This window comes from Piliocolobus tephrosceles, chromosome 1 (assembly GCF_002776525.5).
Source record: "Piliocolobus tephrosceles isolate RC106 chromosome 1, ASM277652v3, whole genome shotgun sequence".
NCBI lineage: Eukaryota > Metazoa > Chordata > Mammalia > Primates > Cercopithecidae > Piliocolobus > Piliocolobus tephrosceles.
Window position 1 is genome coordinate 187,889,124 of NC_045434.1, and position 12,045 is coordinate 187,901,168.

Here is a 12,045-nt window from a genome sequence, read left to right on the forward strand (position 1 = left end):
GGAACAGCATCCAAGGAGAGGTCGCCATGGGAGCTGTCAGGTCCTGGAGTGAGCTCACCATAAGCTGGACCTAGCAGCTGTCCCTGGAGGATGGATCTGGAATCTTGGGGGCGTTGGCTATCGTGGGGTCCCTTGGCCTGGACTTGGGAGCTACTGTGGTCTGAGCAGTGTGGGACTATCTGGCTCTGAACTGGTCAGGAGTGCTACCCTGTTCTCTTGGGCTGGTGGTCCAGCTCTGGTCTGGATTGGAAGTGGGAGCTACTCTTGTTTCCTGGAGTAAGGAGTCTAGTAGATGGTATCGGTGCCCTGCCCATGTCCCCTTTACTGGGGCACATCCATTCCCCAAATGCTGTGAATATTGGCTGCTGATGGCTTATGGCTACCCCTGAAGAATTGATTTTGACTGAGCCAGAGCCACTTACCGCTTCCTGCCAACCCTCCTGCCACTGGGGGCGCCTGAAGTAATGACTGACTGAAATGTGGCGAGACGTATGATCTGAAGCCCCCTCATCCCACAGGGATCGGGCGGAGGCTGCATCTCCCTGAGTCTACATCCCTGCTCAGCTCAGCCCCTCCCTCCCCCACTCCCCTTGCTCCTTCCTTCACATGCAGGCAAACCCCTGCCTCTGGCTCTGCTCCCAGGGAGCCTGCCCTAAAGACGGGTGACTTTGATCTTATGCCATAATCAGGGGTGGGTGTGGAGGCTACCCGTGGACCACAGAGGACACAGCCCCTGACAGACTCAGCAGATCTGTGTGGTCTTGAAGGGCCTCTTCCCCTTTCTAGACTCAAGTTTGCTTACCTAAAGGTGAGACCTTGATGCTGGCTCTAGTTAAAACAACAACAGAAACAAAGCAAAGCAAGCAAACAAATGCTTTGCTGAATTCCGCAGGCTAGGTGTGGTGGAAGATTCAGATGAACAAGACTTGGTTCCTTCCCCCAAGCAGCTCACAGACTATTTACTCATCCAACAGGGATTTACTGAAGGCAGCAGGGACCTGGATGACTCAGTGACCTGCCCATAAAGGGCTCACAGACTGATAGGGAGACACTCAGGGGAAGTGACAGTTCCAATTTGGGGAGAGTGGCAGAGGGACAAACGAGGCTGGCACTTGGAGAGATGGGTAAAGCTGTCCTAGAGTTTTGAGGGAGGGTCACAGAGGAGGTGGGAAGGGCATTCTAGCCAGAGGAAATAGCATGACAAAGGCCCGAAGAATGACACCACGTGACGTGTCTGCCTGGGGAATCAGGAGCCCTTTGGTATTACTGGCAGCTAGAAAGGAAGAGGAAGCTGGGATGAGAGGGGCAGGTCAGCGGAGGCCACGCTGAGGGCATGGGGCTGGTGATGGTGGAAGAAGTTTTAAAGCAGGAGGAATGACATGGTCAGTTGCATAGAGGGGTAAATCACTCCATCCCTGTAACGGAGGCAGATGAGGGAGGTCCAGTAGGTAGTTAGGTTGTCGTAAGGAGAGGAAGAGCAGATTCAGGTGGCATTTAGGGACTGGAATCAGTGGGATTTGGTGCCAGTGGGGATGTGGGGTATGAGGGACAAGGATGTCAGGCTTGTCCCTTCCCCTGGCTTGGGCAGCTGGGTGAATAGCTGTGTCCTGCATGAGATGGGGCGTGGCATCTTCGAGGGGGCAAGTCTGTGGGGAGCTGCTGAGGTCAGCTTGGGAGTGGCAAGCATGAGATGCCTGGGGGCCTCCCAGGAAATTATCTAGTGGGCATTTGGTGGGGCTTGGAGGCATGTTAGGGTGGAGGTGTGGTTCTGGGAGTTGCCAAAGTCTGAGTGGTGGTGGGGTGGGGGAGAACGGAATGGGGAAGTTGTATCAGTGAAAAAGAACATGAAATTCCATATACTCCAGGATCCACAAGGGACCTTTCAGTTCAGACACTCTCAATGGGCCCTGGCCTGTAGGATGTGCCTCTTGGGCACCTTCACAGACCCCCATCCCTGGCTTGCTCTCAGCCCTGCCCCTCCCACCGTCAGAGGGGACTCACCTATCCGGGACCTGTGCTGGGCAGGGCTAGGGAGGCCCAACCCACGCTCATTCCTGTGATGGGCGCTCACTGAGAACCGACTCCTGCTGGGCACAGAGTCTCCTGGGGTTCCTCTCCTCCGGCTTTGGCCAGCTGGTTGCAGAACCAGGAGGCCCCTGGAGTACCCTCTGCTTTTAGGCACTCCCCACCACGTCCTGGGGGCACACTCTGTGTTGGGGGTGATGGGTGAGCCTGGATCTGAGGTTCTGGTGCTCAGGTGCTCACCGAGTTGTCTTGGCATCCTCTCTGAGGTCCACCTAATCCCGCCACCCCCATTTTCCTATCCGCCACTCCCCATCTGGTCTGCAAAGTACTGGGAAAATCATATTTATTAAGAGGTTTGACATACACTATTGCCATATACAAAATCCCCACCAACCATCAACCTCCCTCCCCTGAGGCTCAGGACCCAGGGACCAAACTACCCGCCACCTCCCACACTGGCCCCTGGGTGAGCTTCCTGAGCCCCCACAGCCACCCTTCTCACCACCCTGCTATGGCAAGGATGCCCCTGCCCCTGCCTGTTTTCCTGGGTGGCCTCAGGTTAGGGGGACCTGGTGATCTTATCTGCTGATCTCGAAGATTATGGATACCGACCTGCATCCACTGGGGCTGACCCAGCCTTCATTAGGACAGAGTTCCCATCCTCAGGGTGCCCTCCCTGGGAGAGGACATATGGTGGGCACGTGTCGGGTAGGCGTTCCCGGCACCGAGACCGCCGGTGCCTGGGGCTGAAGATCTCCGTGCACCTCTTGCCCACCAGGTAGAAGACCTCACTGAGGTTGAGCAGGATGCAGATGGCAGCTGTGGTCACCATGAAGTAGGTGAAGACCTTCTTCTCCGTGGGCCGGGAGATGTAGCAGTCCACAGTGTGGGGGCAAGGCGCCACGGAGCAGGCCACCACGCGGGGCATGTCGTAATCCTTGTAGAGGCGGTGGAAGATATAGAGGAAGCCGGCATCCACAGCGACCTTGAAGATGAGACTCAGCAAGTATGTCCACCACAGCCCGCCCCGCTTCTTGCTCGGGTTGTCGTACAGGGACGGGGCATTGGGCCCGTGTTTCAGGCGGTACTTGCGCTCCTGTTCCTCACGGTAGGCCACGTGCATGACCACCAGCAGCGAGGGGCACGTGACCAGGATGAGCTGCAGGGCCCAGAGGCGCACGTGGGACACGGGGAAGAACTGGTCATAGCAGACGTTGGGGCAGCCGGGCTGCTTGGTGTTGCAGACAAAGTCCTTCTGCTCATCGTCCCACACCTCCTCCGCTGCCACCACATACACCAGCAGGCGAAAGATGAACACCACAGACAGCCAGATGCGGCTCAGAGCCGTGGAGTACTTGTTCACGCCACTCAGGAGGTCCTTCAGAAATGTCCAGTTCATGCTGGCTGTGTCCCGGGTACTGCACGTGGAAGATCTATACCTGGGTGCTACCCACCCACTCAGGCCTTGGGAGCCTTGAGGCCTGGGGGAACCCGGAGATGGGCACGCTTAATGCTGGTGCGGTGGAAGAAATCTTTTCACAATCACCGTGTCATCATGTCCTCACTCCCAATGACTTGGCAGGGTAGGGATTGCCCCTGTCCCCATTTCACAAAGAGTAAGTGAAGGCCCAGAGATACCCACCCAAGGGTCCACGGATGGAAGTAGCAGAATCTTGCACTTTGGCCTTCGGGTTCCAAAATCAGGGTCTATTTTATTCTACAAGGTAACAGATACATGTGAAGACAATCATCCCGCATGGACACGCCAGCCAACCTCTATTACCCCATGTTTCAGCCCATGACTTCTAAAGAGATTGTGGGAAGGTTTGAATTGGACGAGCTGCTCTCCCATCAGCTGTCAGGGCTGGGCCGGGGCAGGAAGGGTGGGAATGTACCCTTATCAGTTGTCAGATCCATCCCACTTTTACTGAACACCAGTAGGAGCCTGGTCCTGTGCTGGGGACGTTCACATCAGCCCCTTGGTAAATCCCAGAACAATCTTCATCCTTACTCCCTGCCTCTGGCTCCAGGAAGGTCTCAGCCCTGGCATTCCCTCCCAAACTAAACAGAGGTGCTTTGGAATCACGGGGACTTGATATCATCCCTGCCAACCCATGTATTGATGCTGGGGCCTGAAGGCTGATTTTCTTGACCACAGTGGGTTCCTCTGGAATTCCAACCATTCCAGCTTTAGGAAGGACTGAGGATAGATTCTGTCATGGTCTGGACTCCCCATTTACTTTCTCTCAGGGCACCCCCTCCTCTGTCCATTTAGTGGCTGTTTGCTTAGCCGCATTTCCATTATTTCCTCTCAGGCCCCTGTCCTGTGGACTCCGACCTCCACACCCCCTTGTCTGGAGTCCCCATCAGGCCCCATCTCCAAACCCTCCCCTCCTCCTACCCTCCTCCTCCCTATCCCCAATCGCTGACTCTGCTCTCAGCCTCTTCAGACATCGTGTGCCTGGGACATTTTCCAAGCAAGAGGTATCGCCTGTACCCAAATGGTCTATTCACCTGTCTTATTTTTTTGCCATACTGTCAGCTGCTAGAGAGCAGGCTCTTCACCTCCGTCTCCCTAGCACCCAGCACTGGCCTGGCCCAGTGGACACACAATAGATGTTTGTTAAACTCAACTGAAACCCATTACTTCCTGATCTCCCCTCTTCCCTAATCTTCTGTCCTCCCTTAGGTCAGCCAGGACATTCCTTCTCCTCCTTGGCACTTCCCTGGGGATCCTTTAAGGACCCTGAGCCTCTGACTGCCTCCCTGAAGCCCAGCCCACAGCCTGAGGTCCCTTGGATATCCTCAGCTCAGCTGGTTGCTTTCTTCTGGCCAGCCTCCTGCCCTATTCAGTCCTCACCCTTCTTGGGTCCAGTAGCTCCTCCCTTGTCCTTGGGCTTGTCCATCTGCCTCAGGACCTCCTGGAGGCAGCTTTTGTTCCTCACTCCCCTGCTGGGCGGGGCTTTCTGGGCCAATGAGCCAAGCGAGAGTGATTGGGTGGGCAGGCAGGAGGGTGGACTTCCCCGGGCACATATTCAGAGCAAACACCTGTGGCTCTTCTCTCCTGGCCCACGCCTCCTCTCTAGCCTGGCTGGGCATGGCTGGGCCTGGCTCCCAGCCAGGAAGGTATGTGGGTGAGACTACTCTGTGGGGTTCAGGAGCCTGACATCATTATGCCCAGGCCTAGGACAGCACCAGTGGAATTGACCCTGTCCCCTTCCCATTGCCTCCTTGCCCTCTCTCCTGCCCTTTTCCTGGGAAGCCTGATTCTGAGGTCCTCAGCAGCTGACATCTACGGAAAGGGGCAACCATAATTTAGTGCAGGAATGCATCCCATGCTGGTGGTGGGATATTTCTGGGATTGGAGCCTGGGAAGCTCTTGGATTGTGTAGGGCATGGGAGGGGTCAACTATGACTTTTCTTTTTTTTTTTTGAGACGGAGTCTCGCTCTGTCGCCCAGGCTGGAGTGCAGTGGCCGGATCTCAGCTCACTGCAAGCTCCGCCTCCCGGGTTTACGCCATTCTCCTGCCTCAGCCTCCCGAGTAGCTGGGACTACAGGCGCCCGCCACCTCGCCCAGTTAGTTTTTTGTATTTTTTTTAGTAGAGACGGGGTTTCACCGTGTTAGCCAGGATGGTCTCGATCTCCTGACCTCGTGATCCATCCGTCTCGGCCTCCCAAAGTGCTGGGATTACAGGCTTGAGCCATCGCGCCCGGCCAACTATGACTTTTCTAGACCAGGGCACCCACAGCCCCGGTGGAGGCAAGAAATGCAGGTCAGCAGCATGAAATGCCCCAGTTAGCACAGGGCCAGACACAGCATCGCTGTTCTTCCTCTATGGGTCCTGGGAAAGGCCTCCAGGGAAGCTGGAGTGTGACCCCACATATGCTGGTGGGGGGCCTGGGACCTGTGTTCCGGCTGGGATGGTGAAGGTTAATGTGCAGCTAGGGAGGGGCCTTCTGCCTCATTTCCCACAGGCATTATCGAGCACTTCCTAATACCAATGATTAACATTTATGTGTCCTTTTACAGCTGGCTAACCCTGTCCACAGCCATGAGCTCATCAGTCCTCAGCACAACCCCACAGGCTAGGTATTATTAACCAATTTTAGAGAGAAGCTGAAGTTACTTACCCAGAGTCCCAGTGGAACTTGGATTCGACACATGCATTCTGAGGTCATGAACTTCCCACTGCAACGTGCAGCTCCCTGTGAACTAAGCTCCATTCTCTCTGCAGACAACCCACAGGCCTAAACTTGCCATGGGGGATAAAGGCTAGATGGGAGCATGAGCAAGTAGCACGTCCCCTGGAGTACTGGGGGGCCCCTTTCTGGAAGAGAGGATGCCTCTCATCAGACTGGACCAAGTGCAGCCCTTTGCGGGGGCAGAGAGATTGACACCATGAACATATGAGGGTCACAAAGGCCGCACAACCAGAGGGCACCTGGAACCAGCAAACGAGTTGACTTTTATTAAGCCCTGACAGTGGGCCAGACACGATGAAGGTGCCCGCATGTGTGTTCTTCTATGAATGCCCTCCTCCCTCCAACCCTGGGCAGTGGCCCTCACTATTTCCATTCTAGAAAAGGAAACCGAGCTGCAGAGCAGAGGGGGACTGGCCCAATGCCATCCAGCTGGGGCAGGTGGCTGGAGCGGAGGCCTGGGAATTGGCTCCCAGAGCATCTGAATCCTCTCTCTTGCCTGCCCCTACCTCACGGCTTAGCTCCCCCACTCTCAGGTTGCACCTATGAGAGAGGCTTAGAGCCTCCCCATCCAGGCCCAACCTGCCAGCTCAGTCCAGGCAGCCGCTCACAAGATGGTTTTCTTCACATGGTCTCGGGGGCGGTCTGGTAAGAGAGGAGGATGACTGTCTGAGCCCAGAAAGATGAGGTCCCCCGAAAGGAGGTCGTCTTGTTTGCAGGAAGAGGTGGTGCCATGTGGGTGATGACCTGTGTACATGGCTCGGGCTTTCCTTGCTGCCAGGCACTTGTGGCACCTCTTGCTCACCAGGTAGATGAGCTCCACGAGGTTGAGCAGGATGCAGATGGCAGCTGTGGCCACCATGAAGAGGGTGAAAATGTTCTTCTCCGACGGTTTGGAGATGAAGCAGTCCACTATATTGGGACACGGATCTGCGTGGCACTTGACCACAGGAGGGAGGATATATTTGGGGTAGAGTGAGTGGAACACATAGAGAAAGGCGATGTCCACGCTGGCCTTGAACACTAGGCTGCAGACGTATGTCCACCAGAGCCCGCCCCGCTTCTTGCCGGGGTTCAGGTAGAGGCGCCCATTGTTCTCCCCATAGGCTTCTCGGTACCTCTTCTCCTGAACCTCCCGGTAGGCCACGTGCATGACCACGAGCAGGGAGGGGCACGTGACCAGGATAAGCTGCAGGGCCCAGAGGCGCACATGGGACACGGGGAAGAACTCGTCGAAGCAGACGTTGGAGCAGCCGGGCTGGAGAGTGTTGCAGTCGAAGTCCTTGTGGTCGTCACTCCACACATGCTCGGCCGTCACCAGGTACACCAGCACGCGGAAGATGAAGACCAGAGACAGCCAGATGCGCCCAAAGGCTGTGGAGTACTTGTTGGCCCCATTCAGGAGTCCCTTAAAGATACTCCAGTTCATGGTGGACCCACGCGTCGGCTCCTACTGCACGGAAACGAGAACAACAATTTCCTACATTTATCACAGACTCGCTCTGAGCACTTTGTAGAAATATGTCATCGCATTTCATCCTCACTAGAGGAGCTAGGTTCTACTACTGTCCCCATTTTATAGAGGGAGGAAGCCGAGGTTTAGAGGCATTATACAAGGTTGCATAACTATTAGGTGCAGAGCTGGGATTTGAGTATAGGTAATTAAGTCCAGAACCCAACTCTTACCAATAAAAGTGGATGAGGGCAGGTCCAGGGAGCCACTCATTCCTCCCAGGGCCTGAGGCTCTGGTCTTGGGGTTCTGCAGAGTGAAGACGTATGGGGTTGGGACATTCTGCCTGCTCCTTCTGTTTCAGCCCTGGCCCTCCTCCTCAGGGGGCTGAGCCTTGAGATGGTTCTCTCCTTTCTGAGCACTGCTACCTCTTCTCAGACAGCCCCTTCCTAAGGGAAACCTGCTCTTTGTTCTTTTCTTGGCTCAGAGATGGGACTGGAAAGGAGGCTGGAACCTTGTCCCCAAGCCCCCATCTGCTCTAACACTCTGTAATTAGCCAGGCAGAGTCCTGCTCAGTGCCACTCATCTGAAGCATGCCAATGCAATCCAGCTGAAAGCTAAAGCAGGCAGCAATAAATTCTCCTCATGCAGTCGGCTGCCTAGAGTAGCCTGGTATTCCAGTCTTTCCCAAACAGTGTTCCCTGGAACCCTGTCCCTTAGGTTGGCAATAGGAGAAGTGAGAGAAGAGGATTCTGTGTCAAGAAAAGTTGGCAAACGTTGGGTTTAGTAAAGTTAAATAGGGTTCTTTTGCTCAACCGTGCTAATAAGCTCACTAATAAATTCACCAAAAGAAGTACGAAATATGTGGCATTGCCCAAACTCCTTTGCCCACAGAAGCCCTTTTCCTCCTTTTATCATCTTGTGGAACAGCCTTGTCAAGACATCCAGTGGGAAATGCTGCTTCTGTCAGTTCTGCTGGTGAATTTGGCCTGATGAACTCACAGAATCAGATTCACCTCCAGGTAAGGACCGTGACTGCTGGGCCAAGTAAGGGGTCCCCACTTCCTCACCTGCGAGTCCCCTGCCTGACTCCTGGGGATGGGGGTGTGTCCACTAAGACCCATGCACTGTGGTTTCGACCAACGGTGCACCCTGGGACCCCAAGGAACCTGCCTGCCTAGTCACTAAAGGGCTCATGACGGTCTTCCCGTGCTGGTCCAGGCTGAAGCCCACCAGGCAGTCTCGAGCCTCCGCAGAGACAAAGCAGAGGAGTGATAACAGCCAATATCCATGAAGCATTCATGCCGTGCCGGGCACCGCTCTAAGTTCTTTGCATGAATCAGTACATTATTCCTTCACAGCAACCTTAGGAAAGGGCATATTTTTACTGCCAATTTACAGATGAGGAAAGAGGAACACAGAGGGATTAATTAACTTGTTCAGTGTCACACAGCTAGTAAGTGGCAGGGCTAGGATTGGAACCCAGGCAGGCTGGCTCTAGAGCCCACCCTCCGGGAACCGCCCAGCCTTAGGCCTCAGACCCTTTCCTCAAATTTCAATGAGCTGCCTGCCTGTTTGTGTGCAGACGGATTCTGTCCTCCCCGTTGTGTGTGGATCCTGGATGAGGGTGGCTGGGGGCTGGATGGTGGATGGGTGGGGGTGGGGGTCAGGGGGTGGGGAACCTCTGATCTGAATCACCAGCTTGCATTCTCAGTCCTGTCTAAGGTAGGCGAGACTCCTGGCAGCTTCTCAGGGAACACCCAGGGAGGCTCCACCTTTAGCCCCCAGGGGCTGTCGCCCAGCCCATCCCTACTTGGAGAGGAGTGGGGCAGGGCTTTGCAGGCCCAGGCAGAGCTACCCTGCCTGCTGAGTTTCCGGCCTGGCCCCTTCTTAGCTCCTCTCCCCCTCAGTTCCCTGCTCCCACCTTTGCCTGGCTGGGGACAGCTGAAAGAACCCAAAGCCCCTTATTCCTCCACCACCAGGACCCACGGCGGCGGATATGTCCAGGCCACCTCCCCCGACTCCCCAGCAGAGAAGTGTCCTCCTGCCACGTATGCCAAGGGGCAGGGCACATGCGGACACAGATGCCCTTACCTGAGTGGCTACTCCTCAGGGCTCTCCTGGCTCCCAGCAGCTGGCAATAGGACTCAGCAAGCAGCTGGAATTTCATATCCAGAAGCGGGGAAGGTTTTCGGGGAAGCCTGTTGAAGCCTGTTCCCAGGACAGAGCCTGTCGGGTGTGCCGGCCCAGCCCGGGAGGAGGAGGAGTTGGGGCCTGCACTGCCATTGGCTGGGCCCAAGCCTCCGCAGACTGCTTCTGATGAGGCTCAGGAAACTGAGCGGTGCACTCTTCCCCAGGCGCTGAGTCTCGAATCCTGGTATCCTCTCAGGGGAGAGGCACAGGTCCACTCTGACTCCTTATTCATCCTCCCATCTGTGGGCTTGTGTGGGAGAAGCTGAGGCCTGAATCCCAGCTCTGCCACTTTCTCACTGTGTGATGCCTCGTTCTCTGTGAAAGTGGGAAAAGAACAACTCCTACCTCAGAGGGTGGATGCATGAATTCACCCAGCCGTAGGGGTAAAGCGCTTAGAACAGTGCCTGGCACAAGGGAAGCCCTGTCTACCATTGCCTGTAATGCGTGTAAACTGTCCAGCACAGGCCTGCCGTATGGTATGTCCTCAAACAAATGTTTCTTCCTCCCCCTTTTCCTTATTCCTAGGCCTTTTCTTTCTGAGATACGGGGAAGGCAGAGAAGAAGGGTGGGAGAGAGACACATATTCACTAGAGAAAATCTCATTTGGATGCATGTTGTCTTTGGGTTAAAAAGGCCAAACCCAAGCCAGGCAGGAACCACAGGAGAGGTGGAGAAGGTGGGCGGGGGTGCCTGGGGAAGGCTTCTCCTTAGTGCACAGACACAGTCTGTTGGCCTAATTAACTTCCAAGGCGCTCTGTATCAGCAGGTCACATAGGGTCAGGATTCAACAAAGTATCCAGGAGCCACAAACACCACATGTCCACAAGCAAACACAAGGTAGCTTCACATGTGCATACTGTTACACACAGGCCACAAGTGTGGGCACAGTGTTGCACACACATGCAGCAGTGGCTTTATTTTATTCACTGCTCTACCTCTTGTGCCTAGAATGGTGCCTGGTGTCTTGTCCAGTTAGGCTTCAATTTATATTTATTGAATGAATGGTGTGTGAAATGCACACACCCTGCAGAGAGTCACACATTTCTATACTCCTTCAGGCTCTTTCCAAAAAGCTGTTGCCAAGTACAGGAGAGAGGAGGCATATAAAGAGATCAGTTACAACATTGGGGAGAAGTCCTAGAAAAGACATAGATAGAGAAGGGAGTTTTAAGTTCTGCCAGAGGGAGACCCAGGGAAGGTAACATTTAAGCTGGGTCTTGAAGGATGTATAGGAGTTCACCAAGAAGAGATGCTGAGGAGGGACCTTTGAGGCAGTGGGCACATAGTGTGCAGAGGACCTTTGTGAAAGATCATGGAAGAGCATTAGAGAGTGGGCTGGGCAGTGGTGGAGGCACCACATGGCCAGGTGCCTGGAAGGTCAGCAAAGACCTTCCAGACCATGAAGGACCTGGAATGTCATGCTAAGGAGTCTGAATTTATCTTGGGTGCAGAGGGAAGCATGAGGGAATTCTTTTCTTTTTTCTATTTTTACATTTGTGCTGAGGCAGAAGTGAGTTCTAAAAAAGGAAGAGACATGGTCAGATTGATACCTTTGAACTCATTATTCAAGGTAGTTATATTCTATAAGTCACCAGGAACACCAAGTTAGTGCATATTGAAGCATTCTTCCTAGAGGACATATGAGGTTAGGTTCCTGAAAGCTTCTGTTTGCAATGTGGTTATCAACTGATCAATACAGAAGTCTGTTTTCTGTGTGTTTCTGAGGACACCTTGTTTAATATATATTGTTGACTCATTAATATTGGACTCATAGCCAACACCACTATAACTCGACTGAATGAAGCTTGTCTGACACACATATTTTTTCCATAAGGCCCATCATAGTCTTCGTGTGCTTAGAAACACTAGATGGCGGCCGGGCGCGGTGGCTCAAGCCTGTAATCCCAGCACTTTGGGAGGCCGAGATGGGCGGATCACGAGGTCAGGAGATCGAGACCATCCTGGCTAACACAGTGAAACCCCGTCTCTACTAAAAAATGCAAAAAACTAGCTGGGCGAGGTGGCGGGCGCCTGTAGTCCCAGCTACTCGGGAGGCTGAGGCAGGAGAATGGTGTAAACCCAGGAGGCGGAGCTTGCAGTGAGCTGAGATCCGGCCACTGCACTCCAGCCTGGGTGACAGAACTAGACTCCTTCTCAAAAAAAAAAAAAAAAAAA

At 54.3% G+C, this 12,045-nt stretch overlaps 2 protein-coding genes across 3 annotated transcripts; both read right to left on the reverse strand.

The window, feature by feature from the left end:
- Nucleotides 1–2,351: 2,351 nt before the first annotated feature.
- On the reverse strand, nt 2,352–4,928 carry GJB4 (gap junction protein beta 4). Its single transcript, XM_023232219.2, has 2 exons — nt 4,886–4,928; nt 2,352–3,742 (listed from the first exon to the last, which is right to left on the reverse strand). Exon 2 carries the CDS (start codon nt 3,422–3,424, stop codon nt 2,624–2,626), a length of 801 nt encoding a protein of 266 aa, XP_023087987.1. The 5' UTR covers nt 3,425–3,742; nt 4,886–4,928; the 3' UTR covers nt 2,352–2,623.
- Nucleotides 4,929–6,473: 1,545 nt separating this feature from the next.
- Nucleotides 6,474–9,919, reverse strand: GJB5 (gap junction protein beta 5). 2 transcript variants are annotated; one of them, XM_023232217.1, is made up of 2 exons: nt 9,772–9,919; nt 6,474–7,679 (listed from the first exon to the last, which is right to left on the reverse strand). In XM_023232217.1, exon 2 carries the CDS (start codon nt 7,653–7,655, stop codon nt 6,834–6,836), a length of 822 nt encoding a protein of 273 aa, XP_023087985.1. In that variant the 5' UTR covers nt 7,656–7,679; nt 9,772–9,919; the 3' UTR covers nt 6,474–6,833. The 2 variants fall into 2 exon arrangements, with proteins under 2 accessions (XP_023087985.1, XP_026313030.1); XM_026457245.1 differs by having other exon boundaries at nt 6,474–7,676; nt 9,772–9,865.
- Between the last annotated feature and the right edge of the window lie 2,126 nt (nt 9,920–12,045).

Bases quoted from the DNA above. Each gene is read 5' to 3' on its own strand.
- GJB4 (XM_023232219.2), bottom strand. From the start codon at position 3,424: ATGAACTGGACATTTCTGAAGGACCTCCTGAGTGGCGTGAACAAGTAC.
- GJB5 (XM_023232217.1), bottom strand. From the start codon at position 7,655: ATGAACTGGAGTATCTTTAAGGGACTCCTGAATGGGGCCAACAAGTAC.